Consider the following 22,955-nt stretch of genomic DNA (forward strand, 5'->3'; position numbering starts at 1 on the left):
TGCAAAAATCACCAAGTGAACTTTTATATAAAACAATATAGCAGAGTTCAAATAATGTGGAAGGGGCATTTCTTTGCTGGAGGCTCCTTTTCTTTCTTGGACAAACATATACCAGAGTGAAAACATCTGGAAATGTGACCTTCGGGGAGGGCCGCCCAGCCCCCATTCCCTGGATGCTGGATTTCCCCTCCAACTTTTAAGAGAAATGTAAGTGGACACTTCTGATTCCAATCATACTTCAGAATTATTACAGCTCAAAACACACAGTGTGATAGATTGAGAGGTTTTTCAGGCTTCCCATTGAGCTCTCCTGAGATAAAAGCAGTTAACAACCACTATTCTGTGATGATAAATGGTTGTTGGTTTTCTTTCTTCAATATTTTAATAACTATTTGCATGTTTTGGCAATGATGGACACGGAGAGTCTGATGGTGATTACAGAAGCAGATTGCAGAGGTGATTCACCGGACGCAGTTGGCCATCAGAGGCAACGCCATCTCTCAGTGACAGGCGGGTTCCAGCCCAGGCACCTGGCTCCCTGGCAGCCTTTTAAAGCAGGTGTTCTGATAGCCGTCAGTGCAGGGCGGCTGATGTGACAGAAGTTGGCTGCCTTCCCCTCTGATGCTCTTTTCTCCAAAACAGCTCAGCTCCCCGGCAAGTGCACTGAAAAACCCCACTCCAGAATCAGCACTTGCCTCTTTCTGTAGATGTGACTGCCCGTTGAATTCAGAGCTGCTTTGGGAGCCGTTCCGTGGCTGTGCTGGCGGAAGGAATCTGACAAAGCAGGATTCTACAAAACCTGTAGAATCTGACAAATCCCTCTGCCACCTCAGAAGGAACCTTTTTGGAAGGAAATGGTGCTCATGTTTCATGGACGCTTCCTAATTTCTCAGTGAAGTACTACTCAATTTATTTCACTCTTCTGTCTTTCTTCATCTCAAGCTCCAGGTTGCCATGAACATTATTTTGTAGGAGACTGGTTATTAATGTTCTGCCCAGAAAAGAGTCTGGGAGAAAAATTTCAAAGACCTTGAATTTGTAGAAGGAGCATTAAGAGCTGTCTTTCCACTTTGTATCAAGTTTTAGAAATTAACGTAAGAAGCAAAATAACGAAATGGTGGAAGGAATCCAATATGAAAGGAAATCATTCATACAGCTTCGAGGAGCAAAGTTTAAACCTTACTTGAAAATAAATATGGGGGCGCCTGGGTGGCGCAGTCGGTTGAGCGTCCGACTTCAGCCAGGTCACGATCTCGCGGTCCGTGAGTTCGAGCCCCACGGCAGGCTCTGGGCCGATGGCTCGGAGCCTGGAGCCTGTTTCCGATTCTGTGTCTCCCTCTCTCTCTGCCCCTCCCCCGTTCATGCTCTGTCTCTCTCTATCCCCCCCCCCAAAAAAAAAACGTTGAGAAAAAAAAAAGAAAATAAATATGAAGATGTTCATTGCAGAGTTTCTTATAATAGTGTAAAATATTAGGAGCAATTTAAATATATGATAGTACCAAAATGGATGAATGAACAATTGTATACTTCTATAATTAATGTTAGGAAGGAAGTCATTAAAAACATTGATTTCAAAAACATGTAATGACTTATGAAAATGAACTTGATACAGCATTGAATGAAAATGTGCAAAATGCAAAAATGTATGTAAATTATAATCTTAATATATGCATCAGTTTAGAAAAATGACTTGAAAGAAACATAGAGGTTTCTCTTTGTGGTTAGACTAACAAGTGGTTTTAACTTTTCTCTTTGTATATTCTGATATTCCTCATTTCCTATGATGATCACATATCCGTTTTATAATCAGAAAAAAGCAGTAGGGGCGCCTGGGTGGCTCAGTCAGTTGGACATCTGACTTCTGCTCAGGTCATGATCTCCCGGTTCGTGGGTTCGAGCCCTGAGTCGGGCTGTGTGCTGACGGCTCAGAGTCTGGAGCCTGCTTCGAAATTCTGTGTCTCCCTCTCTCTCTCAGCCCCTCCCCCGCTCATGCTGTCTCTCTCTCTCTCTCTCAAAAATAAACATTAAAAATTTTTTAAAAGAGCAGTAAATATCATTATATACACTCTAATAGATATCCTCACAACAAACATTTATTTTAGCAAGCAATATTACTTGCCAGTTGCGTAGACTTGGCAAATCCATCCCCTGGGCCTTCATTTCCTCACCTGGATAATGGGATCCAGTGACCTTGTCTGACACACGCAAGTGTGATGAGGTACGGATGCATTCACCTGCAGAAACTGGAAGCAGCCAACCACGTATACAGGCAGGACGTGTGACACTGCATTGGATGCCGTGTCTAGTAATAGATCGGCTAGGACATAAGAAATTGAACAAGCTTCATTGACGTGGTCAGAATCGGAGCGCGTAAGAAACTAACACTGAAAAGTGGCCAGCCCAGGTCCCCATGGCAGGAAGGCGTTTTAGGGGAGCCCAGGTCCTCAGCGGTTGGATGTGTTAGCTGGCCCCGTGTGAGGACCGTGTGCACCGGGACACCGCTTTAGAGCTGTTGCTGACAGTGGCTCTTGCAGCTACCCTGTGACATGTACTCAGAACAACATGCCCGTGAATGGGAGAAGCGTGGATGCCGTGGATGGATGGGGGCAGGGAGGGCACACAGTTCCGAAGGATTTATTGCGGTGCCAGGGTTAGCCTAAGTTCAGGGTTTCCGTCGTCAGTGCAGATGAGAATCCCCGTGGGGGGTTTAAATTTTTACATGATACTTTTTTTTTAATACCATATGTGTATTACTTTTCCATTATAAAATGTATTCATAGGGGTGCCTGGGTGGCTCAGTCGGTCGAGCGTCCGACTTCGGCTCAGGTCATGATCTCGCAGTTTGTGAGTTCGAGCCCCGCATCGGGCTTTGTGCTGACAGCTCAGAGCCTGGAGCCTGCTTCAGATTCTCTCTCTCTCTCTCTCTCTCTCTCTCTGTCTGTCTCTGCCCCTACCCCACTCACGCTCTGTCTCTCTCTCCTTCGGAAATAAATATTTAAAAAATTATATATATAAAAAAAAGAAAAATGTATTTATACACGTCAGAGACTTCTGGAGATTCTGACTGAGCAGTTGAGTTCCCCGCTGGACACATGCAAGTCTGAAAGTCCCAAATGTAAGACCCACGATCCTACAGTAGCATAAATATGGAGGATGCAGGTAACAAAGCGGCCGCCCTCGGTTGATAATCCAAGGGACACAAACCCTACACACGCGGCTGGCACAGAGCAGGTGCTCTGACACGTAGCCTTCGAGCTGTTGAGTTGAATGGAGAAGTTAAATGCGTACAGTGTGGAGGTTCTTGGAGTCTTTTTTTCTCTTAGCATCTGAGGATTCTGTGGGGGTAAGTGAGAAACGGGTGTTCACATGTAGCAAAGAAAATAATGTTGCTTCCTCAGCTCAGAAAGCTTCTTGCAGGGGAGTGGGGGAGGGGGGGAAGGTTCAGTTTGAAGAGGTCCCCGGGTCGTGAGGTGGTGGGCCTGCTACTGGGACCCTGGAGCCTGAAGCGTGCGGCTGAGTGCCACATGAGAGCGTGTGACTCCACGACTGATCACGAAACCCCCATGTCTGGGCAGTGAGGGAAGGAAGCAGGGTCTGGGACCCTCTAAGCGTGAGAACCGTGAGAAGGGCCAGCAGGGCTCCCAACGAGAAAGACCGGAAGCTCTTCGAGGAGGCGCCCTGCCCTTGTTCACTCTGTGCAGGTTTCCTGTCAGTGGCTCTGGTAGGGAGATGGCAGGGGCCGCGGCTCCCCATGCAGCGTCTCTAGGGAGATGTGGGGGGGGGTCCCCGGAGAGAGTTTGCGGAAGCTGTGTCCCTGACATAGTGGGCGGGAGGAGGAGTCCTTGAGTCATCATCTGTCACCCTGACATCTGCAGACCCCTTGTCATTAAAATGCAGATCCTCAGGCCCCAACCTAAACCCACAGATAGCGACTCTAGGAAGTAGGGCCTGGCAGGGTGCTTCTAACACACTCCCCCAAGGTGATCCTTTTACACAGAAAGACTTGAGACTTGCTGCCTTTAAATGTCACCAAATGCATATGGAGCATTTGCAGGTATAGACAGCACCATGATGGTTTGACAAGTTCCTCAGAGAATAGAGGTGGAGTCAGCTGGGAAGCTGTCAGGGAGAAGCCTGTCCTTTATCCCCTCCTCCCTTCCCAGCTCCCTCCATGCACCCACTCTGCCATTCAGGGCAAAGACCAGAAAGCCCCCAGGAGCTCTTTGTTAATGCAGGGCGCTTCCCAGGAGGTAAAAAGGAGTGAAGCAGAGCAGCCCAATGCTGGGACCGCTCAGAAGGGCAGATCAGTGGTGTCAGGGCCTGTTCCTGCTCCAGAAGGACCTGTTGAGTGTCTCCCAGGTGCCATCCCTGGGCTGGACCCCAGGATCTAGGAGAATAGGGCAGAGTCCTTGCCCCAGCTATAAGCCTAGAGTCTGGAGGAAGCTGACCTAGGACCTGAATGGGGGAACTCCATGCTCCCCAGGGAACAACATGGCAGCAGCCAGAAGTGCTTCCTGGGAAAGTCCTGCCCCAGCTCCCAGCCTCCAAGCTAGAGTTGGAGCCGGGGCAGGTCTGGGTGGCATGAGGTCACCCAGAAGTGGCTGGTTTCTGCACTGCTCTGCTCTGTGTATGGCGGGGAGGGGGGGGGGCAGGGGGTGTTCCTTCCCCCAACCCCCCAGCAGAATCTCTTCTGTCTGAAGGGAGAGCATTCGCCCTTCTTGTCTTGCTTCCAGTACGTGGTTCCTGGAAGGTGCTTATGAGAGAGACAGATCCCCCAGACAGATGTCCAGGTGGAGCATCTCCATTTATCAGCACTACGTGTGCCCAGAACAAATTGGGTCATTTCTTTCCTTCACATACAAAAACACGGGTGGGGGTTGACCCGCCTCCGGCCAGCAGAAGCAGGCTGATGGACACTGTCCAGGTCTGAGTGCTAATAAGGACTCGGAGGTTCAGGCCACACATTGCTGTCATCCAGACCCTCAGGGAAGGATGTGGGCAACAGGTGGGGAGAATGTTTCAAAAACAAGCAGCTAAGGGCCTCTGAAGGCCACACTTGTAGATTAGCCCAGGTTGTGGGCTGCATTGCAGTGCTGAGACTTCTAGAAGCCTGAACAAATGTGAAACATGAGATACTTTGGTGGGTCGAACAGGGCCATTCTGAGCAGCTCTGTTGGGTGGAACCCATTAGTCTGCAGGGCCAATAAGAGAAAGGATGTCAGGGAATATCAGCTAAGAGTATCAGGGTCCTTGCACAGAGGAAACTGGGCTAGAAACTCAAGGAATTTCTCAGTCATATTTCTTTTTATTTTTTAATGTTTTTAAATGCTTGTTTATTATTGACAGAGACAGAACATGAGCATGGGAGGGGCAGAGAGAGAGGGAGACACAGAATCTGAAGCAGGCTCCAGGCTCTGAGCTGTTAACACAGAACCTGACACGGGGCTCGAACCCACAAACTGCAAGATCGTGACCTGAGCTGAAGTTGGGCGCTTTACCGACTGAGCCACCCACGTGCCCGTCTCAGTCATGTTTCTTCCAAGTTAATTGACAAAAGAATCGAGAAACTCCTACCCGGCTGACAAGATAATTTCGTTAAAAAATCAAACATATTCTTTACAGTTAAAACTGTTCTTTTGGGGGGGTCTTAGTTGACATCTACTGACTGTCACATGATGGGGGTGTGTCGAGGACTTTACCTGGATAACCAGAAGCAAAAGACATGAAAGACTCGGATTTCTAATCCACTTTTACGCCAACCAAGCTTGGGACCTGAGCAAGCCGCTTTCTTTGCCAGAAGGGGGGAAAAACATAATCACACTCAGAAGTATCAATATGTCTACGTGGCTAGAGAGAGAATTGTAGGCACGTTGTCTTTTATATTGTGCGTACATGGTTTTCAAAAATATGTAGACGTTGGTGACCATTACCTGCTAATCTCAAGAATCGGAAACTCAGTTTTCTTCTCCTGTTGACTATCATTACAAGTCGCGTTGTGAGCACTGGAAGGAACAAAAGAGAAATGGAATCGTTTTGTTTTTGTCAAAATCTGGACCATGCTGCTATTGGTCACAGGGTGCTTGCTGTGACATCATTTATTTGGATTCTGTTCCACCCTTCCTTACACATTCTTATTCACAGCACTTACAGTGCTTTATTGAAGTACCAGTGAGCATTAGTAAGGGCAGACAAAATCACTTCTGCTCACCTTACAAGCAAGTTTAGATGAAACTCATTCTTGCCTGATTTGCCGTAGTCTTGGCCTTTTTTCAGACCTGGCACCAGAGAACTCACAGGGCTGGGACTTCGAGGGCTGCTGTGGGCCCATTAAGGCAAGTGTGGACCCCTAGGGCTGAGATGCTAGAGACGCACTGGGGTGGTCTTCCATGCTGCTTTTGTTAGGAAGAAACACGTCCTCGGTGGTACGAGGAGGTACGAGTCGAAAGCAAGCGTATTTGAATTATTTCATTTAATCGCTATAAGCAGAAAAGGGTCGTATTGACGTTATTGGTTTAAAGGAGGATTGGTTAACAGGTATTTATTAAGTACTTGCCTGCAGTGGGCCTTCAACCCATTTGCCATCTGCTTGTGGGACTAAAGCGAAAATACAAGAAATGAGTTCGTAAAAAACATAGGCACGTTTTTCCGTGTCACTCAGACTGAGTCACACGTATGATGAAGAGCACAAAGCCAAGGGGAGTCAGAAAGCTGAGGGGCGTGAGCCTATATAGAATCCTATACCCAGAAACAGTCAGGAGCCTCATGGCTCATCTCTCCAGCCCCCTGTTATACAGATCTGGGGAGCCCAGCAAAGTTAAATTACTTGGCAATGCCAGTGTGGACAACATAACTCGGTCTCCTCACTCCCAGGAAACTTCTCCATTCCCCTTGCCTTCTCATGGCGCAAAATCTGGACAACATGGTGACAGACAAAAGGATGCAGTGCCCAGTAGCATGAAAGGCACTGTTCCTAGACGTAAATGTTACGCCGAGATAATCTGCGTTAAGTGAGCTAATTGTGTGACTTGGCCGCAGCTAGCATCGTGTACGGCCGGAGAGCCGGGAGGAGGATTACAATTCCAGGAGCTACAAGTGAACTCGAGGAGTCAAGCAAACTCCTTCTCCTATCATTTCAGGAATGACAAAAGAATCTAAAAAACGTCGAATATACAGCCAGTCTTGAGGGGAGGGAGAGAGGAAATCTTTCTAAAATTATTGATGAATGTCACCTCTGCTCAAAACCTTTTATTGTCTGTTCCTCCTGTACAAAATGTAAGTTGCCTGAGAACAGAGCTCTTTGTATATTTTGTTCATTGTTTTATCCTCAGTGCCTAGAAAGTTCCTCGTGTATAGTAAATGCTCAACAGTCACTAGGTGAAAATAAAATAAAATAAAATAAAATAATTGCTGGGATCTATTAATTTAAAAGTATTTTTTGAAGCAGCAGAGATATTTCCATTGATACCTAAGCTTATGAATTATAGGGAGCCCAGACCATCTCACCCCTTTTTGCAAATGTTTTATGCCTCTTCCAAGATGTTCTAAAAGTAACATATTTTGTTCATTGCAAAGCAATATACAGTAAAACCTGGTTTGCAAGCATAATTCATTCTGGAAAAATGCTTACAATCCAAAGTACTTGTATATCAGAGTGAATTTCCCCATAAGAAATAATGGAAACTCAGATGATTTTTTTCCACAACCCAAAAAATGTTCATATAAAAATGATTACAATACTGTAATATAATACAACATAATAAAGAAAATACAAAATATGAAGAAAAATGAACAAATTAACCTGCACTTACCTTTGAAAACCTTTGTGGCTGGTGTGAGGGAGAAAAGAGAGAGGAGGGTTATTGTGTAGGATGACTTTTACTGTCACTAACGGAATCACTGCTATCTATTGGCTCATGGAATCTTTTTCTGCACAGGTACCATTGATACGCTTGCACAGAGGTCGACTACAGTACAGTGTTAATAAACTCTTGCCATATACTGTATTTAACATAACTGGAAATAAGGCAGCAGAGAAAAGGGTCTATCTATATCTGCAGGCAGCCTGACCTAGAATGAAGCAAAGCATTTCTAAGCTTACTCTTATATGGAAAAGCAAAGACTGTCCATAGGTGCTTGGAAGTGACCCAAAAATACACTAGCACCAGTTGTGGGCACCTTCCAATGTTCTGAAAAATCACTGATTTCAGCCAAACACCATGGCCTGAGACCGAGCATCCGAGCATGGGAGACAATCACCCACAATCCCGCAGCAAAAGAGAGAGAAAGAGAAGAGCCATTGGCTCAGTTGTGATCATGTGATGCTCAGCATCACGTACTATATGCATTGCAAGACATGGCTTGTTTATTAAGTCAAAACTTATTAGAAATGTTTGCTGGTCTTGCAGAACAAGTTACTGGAAACCCAAGGTTTTACTTGAGTATTGATTATAGAAACCCTGAGAAGCATAAAGAATTTATTTAATTCTTTATTTTTTAAACTAATTTAGTTTAAAATTTAGTTTTAAATTTAGTTTTTTTAAACTAATTAATTAACCCTACCAATCAGAGATATCCATGGTTAACATTTTGATGTAGCCTTTCAGTACTTTTTCTCTGTGTAATGTATTTTGACACAAATATGGGCTCACATCGTACATTACTATTTTGAAAACAGATTTTTTTCCCCCTGCTCTATACTATGAACCATTCCACTCCATCTTTAATAGGCATATGGTTGTCCCATTATATGATCATATAGCACAATCCATTTAACCAACTCCCTTTTATTGACATTTCAGTTTTTAATACTAAAAAACAGTGTCACAATCAACATTCGTGAATATTTCCCGAGGTCAGATGTCTAAAGATGCTCTTGGTTGGCAAAGGAAATATGGGCTGTTAATGTTTTGAGACATATGCCCACTTGTTCCTCAAAAGGTTACATTAATTTATATTCTCACCAATAGTACGGGAACATGGCTCTTCTCCGTGCTCTCACCAAGACTAAATAATTATCATTCAAAATTAACCTTTGACTTCGCTCGAAATTAGGGGCAGCAAATCACAAACTTTTTCAGTATATTTACTGACCTATTTCTCCCTTTGTATGTGAGTTGCCTGTTCATCTCTTATACCATTTTCTTATTGGAATACCTGTCTTTTTCTTAATCATTTATAAGAGCTCTTTAAAGATATTACTCTTTGTTATGGTAACATATGTTTCTATTTTATCATTTGCATTTTATGGAGTTTTTGACATATAGGTTTTCAAATTTTTGTGTAGTCAGAATTACCCATCTTTTCTTTATGTATGCTGCCTTGTCATATATGTATAGAAAGGGCTTCCATACCCCTCAGACTCTTAAGTTTATGTACATTTTTCTAGTTCTTCTATGTTTTACATTTATGTATTTTCATATAAGACATGAGATATGGCTCTAACTTTTGGGTTTTTTCCTTCTAGATGGTTACCTGTTTATCCCAATTCCATTTATTGAATAACTCTTGCTTTCTCCATTAGTTTGAAAAGTGTATTCATCAAATACTGAATCTTCTAGAATTTGCATCTATTTGAGAATGTTCTATTCTATATCAATGTTTCATTTTTTTCCTGGGATGATTATTTCCCCTCATCTTTTTTTTTTTACTTTTGCAAATATTCTCACCTGTTTATTCTTCCAAATGAAGCTCAGAATCATTTTTTCCAGTTTGTCAAAATTTCCCCAAATCACATTGGAATTTTTATTGGCACTGGAATAGATGCATGATGTAATCTGAGAACTGACATATTTTTTTTTAATTTTTTTTTAATGTTTATTTATTTTTGAGACAGAGAGACACAGAGCATGAAGGGGGGAGGGGCAGAGAGAGAAGGAGACACAGAATCGGAAGCAGGCTCCAGGCTCCGAGCCATCAGCCCAGAGCCTGACGCGGGGCTCGAACTCACGGACCGCAAGATCGTGACCTGAGCTGAAGTCGGACGCTTAACCGACTGCGCCACCCAGGCGCCCCAAGAACTGACATATTTAAAATACAGAATCTTGCATTCCAGGATGTGGAATGCTCCTCTGTGCTTTTTCAAAATCTCCTTAAAGTCTCTATGTTGTTTTATAGGGTTCTGCATTTGAAACCTATCAACCATTTTTTGGGGGGGTTAGGTTTATTCCTAGAGTTTTGTGATTACTTTTTCTGAAGTAAATGGGATTTTATCCCTTTATAGTTTCCAACTGGTTATTGCTAGTATTATTTATATATAAATAATAGATATATCTACCCACGTATAGATTTATACTAGTGATCTTATTGGAGATTCTTATTAATTTTGCCAACCAATATTGATTAGAGGCAAAAGAGAAAACAGTATAGTACCACCATAGGTGGGCATGTTTTCCTTTAAAGTATATAGTGCATTTCTAAGTAGCGTTCTCTCATGCTACAGCGGCGTCCTTAATTCTCTTTTTCTTGGTGCTAAAGATAAAATCGTATTACTGTACAGAATGAGATCTAAGCTGCTCCTTGCTAATGCCCTCATATTAGTGCTACTCAAACCCCAATAAAAGCATACCAGGTTTTCCTAGGGATAATGAGGAAGTGCAGCCCTGCCCTTGCTTGGTGTCCAGTGCCCCCCTTTTTACCTCGTTCTCACCTCCCTGTCACATAATACTGCAAATGCTGACAACCCAGACTGAGCTCTATCACTGTACAGTGTTTTGTAGTTACACAGAAGCTCTGTCCCACGGAGTAGAAACACACACAAGTATTTCTACCTTTGGCCTTCAATGAAAGGACTGATAACTCATTTATGCAGCACAGCGCGCACGTGTGTGTGTGTGTGTGTGTGTGTGTGTGTGTGTGTGTGTGCGCGCGCGCGCGCGCGCGCTCAGAGAACTTAGACAAAAATCTGAGAGAAATTAAAACCTGGCAAGGACAAAGTGACCTTTATTCCTTTTACATTTAAGGGCAAGGCTTTGGCATCTGTGCAGGGGAAAAAAAAGCATGCAAAAAATAAGATAGTCATTAATTTTCATTTTGCTATAATGTTTTGGATTAACTCAGTTAAACTAAAAAGGTCATAGCTACTAAGCACTTTCTTTTTCTTGTGTCTTTAATTGCATTAATTAGTGGTACAGATATAGATATAGATATATGGCCCCAGAGAATCTGGGCAGGCCCCCAAAAGAGAAGTTTTGATAGCTATGAACATCATAGCATCTGACAGTTCAAGGTCCTTCAATGAATCACAATGCCCCTGAACTATGGGTGCTCAAATTATCATAGGTTAAATGTGGAGAAACCGAGGCCTGTTTTCTCCAGATGAAAAGATCACACTCCTCACCAATGCCATCCTGTGCTCCGATTTTCCGGAACATGTGCTTCAGAACTATTTTTAGGAATATTTGGGCTTATACTCATGGAATTACTTTCGCAACAGGACGAAGATCGATGTTTACCACTCCATGGTCACAGTTACAATTCACAGTCACAGCCATCTTCTTAACTCTACGAGAGCATATGGATGTGGACAGGATCTCTCCTTTAACAGGGCCTTACTTACCTAAAATTGGCTTCCACTCCAGGCTGTAGCTGTTGTCTTTCACGATATTTTTCAAACTGTCCCCTGGAACCAGAGCATGAAACAAGCAGGGCCCATCCATGTAAACCAGAGTCACTTCATTCTTGCCTGTTTGGGATATTCCGGTTCTTTCAAGATTGTCTTCAAACGAAAAGTTACACTGCTGGGGCGCCTGGGTGGCTCAGTCGGATGAGAGACCGACTTCGGCTCTGGTCATGATCTCACGGTTTGTGAGTTCGAGCCCCGCGTCAGGCTCTGTGCTGACAGCTCAGAGCCTGAGGCCTGCTTCGGATTCTGTGTCTCCCCCCACCTCTCTCTCTGCCCCTCTCCCACTTGTATCTGTCTCTCTCTCTCTCTCTCTAGCTCAAAAATAAATAAACATTAAATTTTTTTAAAAAAGTTACACTGTTATCAATACAAGAAAAATGGGCGGTTTGAAAACTTGGCCTGGCCATTTCATCAGACCAACTTTCCATTTTCCATTACTAAAGAGATAACATCAGCTCTTTGAGTAACATTAGCATCTTTATAAGTAGCACACATCTCTCTCTCCAGCATCCCAGGCCGGCTGCTGAGATTCTCCAGCCAGTGATACAGAAACTCATGCTGAGGGTTTAGCTCTTATCTGTGTCGTGTTTGCTATGGATCCCAGGCCTCACCATCAGATATAGACAGGGAGCTTTTCTAGAAGTACTGATTCTTAGACCCTACCCTGTGGGCCTAAGAATCTTCAGAAGTAAGGAATCTCTGCATTTTAAAAGCCTCCCAAGTAAGCAAACCTTCACAGGTGATGGTTGTCAGAGTACCTAACCTGCGAGCAGGGACTCCGCTGGGCTTTTGTCCTGCTTGCTAACAAGGGTTTGCATCTCGGCAATGCTTCTCCAACTGTCACGTGCATCTGAACCACCTGGGATTATTCCTTTCCAATGAGCTTCCCAGCGATGCTGGTACTGCTGGTCCACAGAACACACTTTGAGTAGCAAGGCCCCAGGCTAAGATTTCTCATCCTTGGCACTTACTGATATCTTGGGCTGGGTAAGTCTTTGCTGTGGGGGCTCTCCTGTGCATTATGGGATGTTTAGCAGCATCTGTGGGCTTAACTTATTCCCTCCTGCCACCTCCAGACATTTTGGACTCAGCCAGATTTTTCCTGGGGCCCCAAATCACCCCCGTTTGAGAATCACTGCCCTAGCTGACCCTAGCTGACATCAGCCCCATTTAAGATCTGTTATTAAATGTGATTTGTTTGTACTCTTAAAGATCCATCCTCTGGGCTTATCTGCCCTTCCTAGAGGGTAGGCCACGAAAGGACAGAGGGCTTAGCTTACTCACCACTGTATCCAGGGCCCCTGGAAGACTGCTCAGCACGTGGTAGGTGCCTAATAGATATCTGAAAAGAAGAATGAATGAATGAATGAAGCTAGCACTGAGTAGCACAGGAACCTCTTTCTCTGAGGTTTCCTTTTTCTCCTGTTAGGCAGACAAAGGTTGCCTTGCCCAATTCTCTACAAAGATTTCATTGTGTTTTTCTCAGTTCTTGGTTAAAAGCCTTAAGTGGTAGGGTTCTCATGTGGCTTAGGAGTACCTGTTCAGGTTCTCATCTGACAAATGCTTTCTCCTTCACCAAGTTTTCTCCTAAAGGAGGTCCACCCTATGAGCCCTTTGATGATCAAATCCAGAGTAGGCCTAAAGCCTTTGTGGTCTCTACGTAAAATTACCTCCTGTGACCAAACCCAGCTGCACATGCAGGAGAGGCAAGGTCAAGGCTGAGCCACTTTGTGAAGCACGGGTTTATTGTCTGCAATGCACCATTTCCCCCTTTCTTAGCCTGGCACTACCCCTGCGCTTTAATTGTTCCCACCACTTACGACGCCGGTGAGGGGCTTAGGGAAGACCTGTGAGTGGGAACCATGCACATGCATCACCCCGTCAGAGCCTGTCCCTTTCCGTTCCTCCTCCCGAGCATTTCCCAGGCAGCCACGGTCCCCACACCAGACCTCTCCGCCCTGCTTTGTTCATGAAGGCAGGACCGCAGTGGGTGGGGGGTGGTGAGACTCAGTGGGAAAAAGTACCCCGTCTGCAACCCCCCACGCCTCCAGCAAGGGCAGGCAGCCTAATCCCTTTATGTGGGATATGCCCCAGGTCCTCTTCCAGATCCCCATCCCCAGGAGTCTGTAGTAGTTCCCCCACCACTGCCCTCTCCATCCCTGCAGGAAGGTGCCCTCTCCAGGACTCTGCATCCTTCCATGATTCTACCCATTTGAGGGCAAGCCAGTGGACACACTGTGCCTAGCCCCGGGCCTTTCCATCTCTCTGCACGCAGTCCAGGCATCGGAGCGTGGTGGCTTCATCCCTTCGCCCGCCACCCATCCTGGCTGAGCTTTGTTTCCAGTGTTCTCTGTCCAGCCCCGAGAGAGTGCGGTTCCTTCCTGCTCCACCCCAGCATCCACTCCGAGCACAGTCACAGCCGTGTCCCCTTTGTCCAGAGGAAACCCCGATTGCCCCACCAGGCAATCCTCCTTCTACACCAGCATGTTCCGTGCTAGGGGACCACAGGACGCTCCTTGTCCCACAGGATGGGAGTATCCTTGGAAGGTATGAGGACCAAGTTCATTGAGGAAACCCTGGGTTTTCTTTGCACTTTTTTATTCCTAGCCTCTTTGCTGTGCCGATGCACCAGTCCCCCAGAGGGACTCCGGTGTTGGGGTTTTCCGGATGTGTTTAAAGCAGACTACGTGACTCAGTGACCCTGTGCCCCTCCTTCTGCCTCTCCAGTGCTCCTTGTTTCTAAATGTGGGAGTGGCTTGGGGCTCAGCCCTTGGCCCCGCACCTCCTGATGACTTCAGAAGCCGGGGGATATTTATCTCCAGCCTGGGCCCTTCCTCTCAGGTCCTGCTCTGTATGTGCACAGGCCTGCAAGATATTTCCTCACACTCAGTACCAGCAGGCAATCTCCTCCCTCCCCTCCTTCCCTCGCTGCACCTTCACAAGTGCTGCCGTCTGCTTCAGGACGCTGCCACAGTGCCCCCCTTGCACCATCCAGAGCCCGAGACTCATCCTGGACACCCACCTGTCTCTCATTTACCACATCCGCTAATAACTGATGTTACCATTTTCACGTTTCTAGAATGTGTCTACTTCTCTCCATCGCCACAGCCACCACCCTATTTTGGGCTAACATCATCTCTGGCTCGTATTCCAAATCCCTGCTAACTGGCCGTCTTGCTTCCCTCTGTCCCCAGCCCATCTCTGGGACACTGAGGATGAACACCAACATCCCCAACATGACTCCAGGGCCCTGTGTGATCTAGCCCCTGCCGTCTTCCTCTCTGACCATCTCCCATTCTCTGTGTTCTGGTCACACTAACCTGCCTGCAGTTCTTGAATATACCATCTGCTTCCTGTCCTGGGGCCAGGACACAAGTCACTCCCTCTGTCTGAAATGCCTCGCTCCTCACTCCCAGCGTGCATGCACGCTTACACACGCGTGCACAGGCGCTGCCTAAGGAAGCCCTGCTCCACCCTCTTTCAGATCCTGGTTCAAATGCTCTTTCTTCTGGGAAGGATCCTCACACCAAGCGGAGTTCCCTGCTTCTCTGACTCGAAAGAACACGATGCACAATGATGCATCTAGTTGTGTGTTTACTTACTTAATATCTGTCTCCTCCACTAGGCTGTAAACGCCCTGAAGGCAGGAGCCAGGTCTGTGTTGTCCATCAGAGTGCCCGCAACACTCAGAGACGTTGGATTAGTGAGTGAAGGGACCGGGAAAGACTAGCTGGGCCCCGAATGCCTATGTCTTCCGTTGCTAGTAGGACTCCTTCCATCCCATGTGGGGCCCACGCCTGCCTATGGCTTCCCCACGTCTGCTTTTCTTCTTCTCCTGCTCCTGGTCCCTGTCCTTCCTCCGGTCCTCTTTGACGTGTGCCCCTCTAAGCAGAGGGCCCTCCCCTGTCTGCCCGTCCGCGTGGCTCAGGATTGAAACCACATGCACGAGCCTCACCTCAGGCATCAGTTTTAGCCCTCGAAGACAAACATGTAAGACAAACTGACAGAGCAAAGCGTTCAGCTGGTGGGAGAGGGCTGGGGAATCTCACCCCTTCGTGAGCCTTCAAATGCACATTTGTATATAAGCATTTATGGAGGCAAAGCTACTGCCATCCAATATATTGGTGAGAAAAGATTCACATTTTACCCTCAAGTGGAAACCTAACCAATGTCTGTGGACAGATCAGAATTTGGTCTCCCTTTCACCCCTAACAGTTTAATAGTTGAGCTGTCTCAGATTTCATCATATTAATATTTTCCTATGGGCTTGGAAGTTTACAGACTGTTAGCCAAGAGCCTGTGTTGATTGGCTCTCAGCCGTTTTCCGTCCCGAGAGGTAACCATTTCAAGGTTGGGTAGTCTGTGTCCCAAATGCTGCAAAGCACCAATGACATGAGCCTTATGAAATTTCGGATGCATTTGAACTTACGGCTGTCCTCCAGCCACGCAATGGACAGGGTCGTGAAGATCTGAGTATAAAGCAAATCTCACTTCCCCTACGACTTGTATCCTCGTGCAGTGTGCCCTCATTCCAGTCAAACGTTTGTTAGCAGAGGTTCCTCCCTCTCGCGAAGACACTGTTAGTGGTGAATCATCATGAAACTTCAATGCACCAGGGAATCCCACTGTTCCAAATCCTTTTGGAAAAGGAAAAGTACCTTAATGTACATCTTTCGTAAGTTCAGATATTTCCCTTTGCATTTTAAGAAAGCAGAGTTCACTTGCTTTATGTGGTAAAGGTCAGCGGTTTTAAAGGTTCAACAGTTTTCTCCCTGAATTTGGAGCAGGAATCAATAAAACGGTAGACAAGTGGGTCGCTCAGGCTATGAGTGAATATTTATTATTCCTTCAAGAAAAGAGCAAGACTTGTTCGGAGAGTGGCTTTGACTTTTATTTTTTATTTATTTATTTTTTCAACGTTTATTTATTTTTGGGACAGAGAGAGACAGAGCATGAACGGGGGAGGGGCAGAGAGAGAGGGAGACACAGAATCAGAAACAGGCTCCAGGCTCTGAGCCATCAGCCCAGAGCCTGACGCGGGGCTCGAACTCACGGACCGCGAGATCGTGACCTGGCTGAAGTCGGACTTTTAACCAACTGCGCCACCCAGGCGCCCCCGGAGAGTGGCTTTGAAAGAGGCATGCGTGAACAAACAACTTACTAAAGGCTCTGGTAAGCCCAGGACTTCTCTCTGAGTGAAAAACTTAGTCAACAGGCAGTTGTGTGTCCCTACGTTCACACTGCATGGCCCCTCCCCCACTCCCCAGCTCCCCTTGTTCTTTGCTGACTGTGAGGTTCACGCCAGATGGAGATTCTGTTACTCTTTCTGCCTCCACCCCAACAGCTACCAACAATTTGCAAGGAGGGGGAGTTTTATAAAGAAAAAGACCATTTCAAGCCCTTAAGTTTGCTTTCAGAATGCTCGTATATAAAAGTGTCCTTAAGAAATACTGACTCATATAAACTTGCAGTACTGTTAGAGGTTTCCCCCCCACACACACACAAATTCTAGTGTTCTTTAACCGTTAGATATTGCAGACTTCAATTATCCTTTTTCGGCGTCTGTACTTAAACCACAAAGAGCAGTTCTCCGAAGCGGAGGGCACAATTGTTGCCAACGACGAAGACCAAAACCAAAAAAACAGAGTAATTGAGGATGAGAACAGGAACACCACCTTCCGTGCCCTGTGACGTGGGCCACGGGTGTACGTCATCTCCAGGGACGAGGAACGGATTTTATGACCAGCCATTGGCGTCAGTCTGCACGTTGAGGAGAAACTTTCGTTGTGCTCAGGTGGGTGTTTGAAGCCCTGGGTTTCAAGGCCCAGTCATTCACATCTACCCTGGATGCAGGCATGCCCGAAGCTGCTGGCTGGGGTGGCTGTTGAATTTATTATGTGAAAGAAACAGCCACTTTGGGGTGCCCTGAGGTATTCAGCTGCCCGTGTTGCCCGGCCCTCTCTTGGGGGCGCATACGCAGACTAGCTGTGTGAGATGGGTCACTGGGCCAGCAGTGGCCGTGGACACGTTTAAGAAGAGTAACAGCCTCAGGAAGATCTTGAGAGAGGCGTTCCCAGGGAGGGAAGCGTCACTGGCTCAGAGGACAAAGGACAGTGGGCCTCTGGCTGACGCACGGGTGTGGAGGACGCCAGTCCTGTGCGTCCAGGCATCCTTCATCCCCACCTGTCGGGACTACTGGCCTTCCCGTTCAGCATGCACCTCTTGAAGACCTACTGTGTGCCAGAACCCCTGCTGGACAGTGGGAACATGAAAGAGGGAAGGCATGGTCCCTGAGCGGCAGCAGCCCCTGGGGGAAGACACGAAAGCAGATCCTTGCGGTGGCTGCACTAGCGAGGTCCCAGGTCTTCCCTCCAGCCTGTGAACATCACCAGCAGAGAACATGTCTCCCCCTGCTCCCAGCACAGGACTGGTACCTGAAAGCACAACATGCTCTAGTGATTGAAAATAATATACATATAAACGAATCATATGGTGAAAGTCCAAAGGAGGAAACAGCTCAGCTTACAAAGCGTTTCTGCAAGAGAAGCTTGAGCTGGTCCTTGAAGACTGAAGGGTATCTACGCAGATAGGATGAAAGGGAAGCCCCAGGGGAGAAGGCTTTGTGCCTGGAAGTACAAAACGGCAGCCTGCTCGGGGGGCACAAGGAGGCCACTGTGCTCTGAGCACAGGCTCTGTGTAAGACCGGACGTCAAGAGAAGGGCCAGGTGCATGAAAGACCATGTGTGGCCCATGGGAGGCCCGTGGGAGGGTTTTGTTAGACTTCCATCTAGAAAGCCGGCTCTGAGGGAATGGGACGGCCAGACTGGCCAGGAGACTCACTGCCCGGCAGACAGCCCAGCAGGACCCCTTGCTGACTTCTCCCCTTGTCTGTGTTTGTTCGTTTATGAGTCCTCTATGGCCTCTGGCACAGTATTTTACTTAAATGCAATTGACCCTCAAATAAGACAGGTTCGCACTGCACGGGGTCACTTATACATGCAGGTTTTCCAATAATACAGAACAGTCCTGTAAATGTATTCTTTCTTCTTTATGATTTTCTTAATAACATTTTCTTTTCTCTAGCTTACCTTATTATACACAGTATATTATATACAGTAAGAAAATATATACAGTATTATATATACTGTACATTATATAATGTATATAATTATATATACAGTATATATAATGTGTGTTATATACAGTATACAGAGAGTATAATGTACTATATTATATACAGTAAGAATACTGTATATAACGAATATAACATACAAAATATGCCTTAATCAACTTGATGTGATTGGTAAGGCTTCTGGTCAATAATAGGCTAATAGTAGTTATGTTTTGGGGGGCGTCAAAAGTTATACTTGGATTTTCCACTGTGTAAGGGGTCAGCCCCCCAACCCCAACATCGTTCAAGGGTGAACCATAGGTTCTAAATACCAGTTGACTTTTTTTTTTTCAGTTATGTGGATCTTCAGTCACTTGAGTCACTTCAATGGCACAGTTGGGTCCTGAATCCAGGTCTTCCGATTCTTCAGTGTCTTGGACATGAAAAGTCCTCCAGATGTTTAGTCAAAGAGTTTTCAGATTTGGCTTAATTCTTAAGCCTCAATTTTTCATGTCTGTTGAATTCCCACCTTCACTTCACATTGTATCAAATTTTTAACCTTTCAAAAATGTACTTTGGAACAACAGGATCAGGTGCTAGCGGGTCCTTTTCCAAGGCCCTGCTACTCAGACTAGGCTATTTTAGTAATTTGAGTGCAGAGAAGATGGTCATCCCTGCATTTTAAGACACTTTCTGTGACAATTCAGTCTTTCAACTTTTCTGATTAAATTAACACAAATACTGCTGATTGGATTATTATTTCCATTAAAAAAATTTTTTTTAATGTTAAATATTTATTTTTAAACTTAAAAGAGAGAGAGAGGCAGAGAGAGAGGGAGACACAGAATCTGAAGCAGGCTCCAGGCTCTGAGCTGTCAGCACAGAGCCTGAGGCGGGGCTCGAACTCATGAACCGCAAGATCATGACCTGAGCCAAAGTTGAACCTTTAAATGACTGAGCTACTCAGGAGCCCCTGGGTTATTATTTTTACACATGTATCTGGCTTTCTAGTTTTTCTACCCATGTTTTCAAGAGCTAAATGGATACAGTAGATTTCATGGCTGATATAAGGCTAGTGAAGCACCAAGTCATAATTAATTTAGGCACCCAGTTGGCACAATCTCTAGAGAGCTGACCTTATCTTTGATGTATTCAAAGCAAGTTATTTTTACCCTGATGGCTAGGGAAGTACATAGCCATGTCCTCTCTTTGTTTTCTCCTTATTACAGAATCCATTGAGAGGTTTGATAGGGCAGCCACCGGGGTGCCAGGACAGTGGGGCACATGCCAGGAGAGGGTATCCTGCTTGGCAAGGCCACCCAGGGTCCCTGGGATGGCTCCGTGGCTGTGTAATTATTATTCTAAGTAGAAGAGTTGTCCTCAGCAAAGAGGTAAAGCGGAAGGCTGCTCCTTAGTCTTCCCATTTCCCTGCCCTCTACACCGCCTTGTCTGCCTCAGGTGTTCTTGAACTCTCTGTGCTTTCCTTCTAGAACCTGCTTGTAGAACTTTAATTTTCCATGAATAGAAAATGGCTGATAACCACTCACAATGCTCCCTCTCTACCACTTGGGTTGGTATTTTTACAAATACCAAACTTAGGCCAAAGGGCAAGGGGCAGATTTTGGGGCCTCCGTTCTCCTGTTAAAGAAGATTGGGGTGAAGGGTGAAGGGCCCCTGAAATCATGACGCGTGAGTGGTGGATTCTGTCGGAGCACGGAGGCAGGAAGAAAGTGCACTTCTGCAGATATCACCATACCTCAGCAGTTTCTTCGACCCCGATGCCAGACTGTACCCCCACCAATGAAATCAGCCTCCCTGAGGGCAGGACTGAAATATCAGGAGTTTTGGAAGCTCTTCCTGTAACTCCTGCCCAGGCTGTTTGTGGGGGCCCCCGTGGGTGTTGGGACTCATACCATTTGGGAAATGTATCACATGTTGCAACTATTGCAAAATAGTGTGACCTTTCAGTGTGTGTGAAGTAAAATACAGCTACCTTTAAAGTTACCAGCTCTGTTCCGAGACCACCATGAAGTTTCCCAAGATTTCCTCCAGCCCCTAGGGTCTGCTCTAGCTGTTTATCTGTTGCAGAGTCTCTTGGCGAAGCCCTTAGATAGTCTTGCTACTCTCCATCCCCCCATGGCCTCCTGTGCTGGGCTGCACAGGCAGCTGCCCCCAATTCTTCCTGACAGGGTTCACAGGGCTGAGGGGCCTAGAGGAGAATAAAACTGGATGTTTTATCTTCCTGTAGAGCAGGGGTTCTCAACCCTGCAGCACTTTACAATCACCCCAGGGGCTCGATTCTGATTTAATGGGTCTGTGGCAGGGTCCATCCATTAGGGGAATTTCGAAAGCTCCTTGGGTGGTTCTAATGTGAACTCAGAGACAAGAACCAGATTTGTAAGATAAAATGAAACTTTAAAAAAAAATACAGGGGCGCCTGAATGGCTCAGTCATTAAGCGTCCGACTTCGGCTCAGGTCATGCTCTCACCCCATTCGAGCTCTGGGCTGATAGACAGCTCAGTGAGTTTGAGCCCTGAGTCAGGCTCTGGGCTGACAGCTCAGATTCTGTGTCTCCCTCTGTCTTCCCCTCCACTGCTTGCACTCTGTCTCTTGCATTATCTCAAAAATAAATAAACATTAAAAAAATTTTTTTAATTAAAAAAATATATATTTGTATTTTTTTTCAACGTTTAAAAAACTGGTTCTAGAAGATAATGAAAGATGCTGGTCAGACAATAAACAAAATATAGAGATTATTTTTTAAATATACATTTAAATATATCTATTTTGAATATATATATATTTTTTAATATATATATGTGTGTGTGTGTGAGTGTGTGTATATATATATATACCCTCACACACACACACACACATATATATACATATGTATTATATATTCCCCTCATCCAATACCTGGTATTTTTGAGGCCAATGTGCAAGGTGGGAGATTCTTAAGCTGGATTTGGAATGTACCATCAGAGAAGGATCTTGATGTCAGTATCCCCCACTGTGTTAATTAGGGCAGCACTAGCTGCTGTAACAAAACCCAGACCTTCAGAAATTTAACACTGGGAATTTGGTGTCCATGTAGCAGTATGGAGGGTGAAGAGATCAGAGAGGCAGCCGTCCTCTGCACATTCAAGATCCCCAATTTTTGGCTCGCCAGCGGCCCTGCGGGGAGAGGAAAGAATGGGCGGGTCTCCGCGGGGAGGGACCCATTGGCTGGGCCTGGCCATGTGTGCTCGAACCTCATTGGCCAGAACTCAGTCACGTGGCCGCTGCCTGTGTGAACTATTTTGGGCAGCCTCAGCCCTGGCAAGGAGCTGGAAGGCGGTGGGATGGCAGGTCCTCTTGGGTGTCTGGCGTCGGGTGCCTCCCAGAAAGGCCAGGTGTGGCTGCTGCCCTTAGAAGTGCAGACTCCAGGCCTCCTAGGGGTGGGAGCCTGCAGCCGATAAGTGATTATATTAAGGGCTTGCACTCTTTTTCTTCTTTTGTCCACAGATATCGCAAACGGCACCAGTTCAGGGGGGTACCGCCCACCTCCCAGAACCAAAGAAGTCATCATCAATGGCCAGACTGTGAAACTTAAATATTGTTTCACCTGCAAGATTTTCCGGCCCCCTCGTGCCTCTCATTGTAGCCTTTGCGATAACTGCGTAGGTGAGTAGAAGCAGAGATTGCCTCTGTTCCACCTCTCGGGCAAGTGGTAAAATGTCTGTAGCTGACGGGGGAGGCTGATTTCCCTGGTGTAGACTGTGCTAAAGAGAGTCAGCATGGGTGTCTCTTTAATCCTCCGAAACTGAACAACTCAATAATAGTTAATATTTCAAGTGCCTCCCGCCACGGAGCCCATTCACCAAGCCCAATGTTCCCAAGTCTCTGTTTTTTCTTCTTCCATCCTCCAGCACCCCCGCTGTCGGTGCAGCTCCCTGGGCCGTCTCCTGCAGGTGCACACACCCCAGAGTGGGGGTTCTTTGTTCCCTGGAGCTGCCGGATCAGCAGGCACTAGAAATGATTTTACCCCCAAGTCCCTCCATTGCCCAAAGGGCTGGCTGCACATGGAGCCCGATGTGCTTAGTGATGTTCTTCTGAGTCCTCAGAGGGCCAATGAGCTGGGGAACTGGAGGCATTTGAAGCCTCAGGAGAGAAAAAGAGGCAGAGGCCAGAAGACTTCCAGGCCTAAGTTAGGATCGTCGCTGTTCCCGGAGACCACCAAGGCC

The 22,955-nt window shown here is 46.2% G+C and overlaps 1 protein-coding gene across 5 annotated transcripts in view; it reads left to right on the plus strand.

Moving 5' to 3' along the window:
* The window catches only part of ZDHHC14 (zinc finger DHHC-type palmitoyltransferase 14), a 358,275-nt gene that overhangs the window by 193,347 nt on the left and 141,973 nt on the right, over positions 1 to 22,955 (plus strand). For all 5 annotated transcript variants that reach the window (XM_045058291.1, XM_003986669.4, XM_045058292.1 and 2 more), the window contains exon 3: positions 22,237 to 22,395. In XM_045058291.1, coding sequence (XP_044914226.1) covers positions 22,237 to 22,395 — 159 coding nt within the window. The remainder of the gene's footprint in view (positions 1 to 22,236; positions 22,396 to 22,955) is intronic.

Source organism: Felis catus, chromosome B2 (genome assembly GCF_018350175.1).
Source record: "Felis catus isolate Fca126 chromosome B2, F.catus_Fca126_mat1.0, whole genome shotgun sequence".
In the NCBI taxonomy this organism is placed as follows: Eukaryota; Metazoa; Chordata; class Mammalia; order Carnivora; family Felidae; genus Felis; species Felis catus.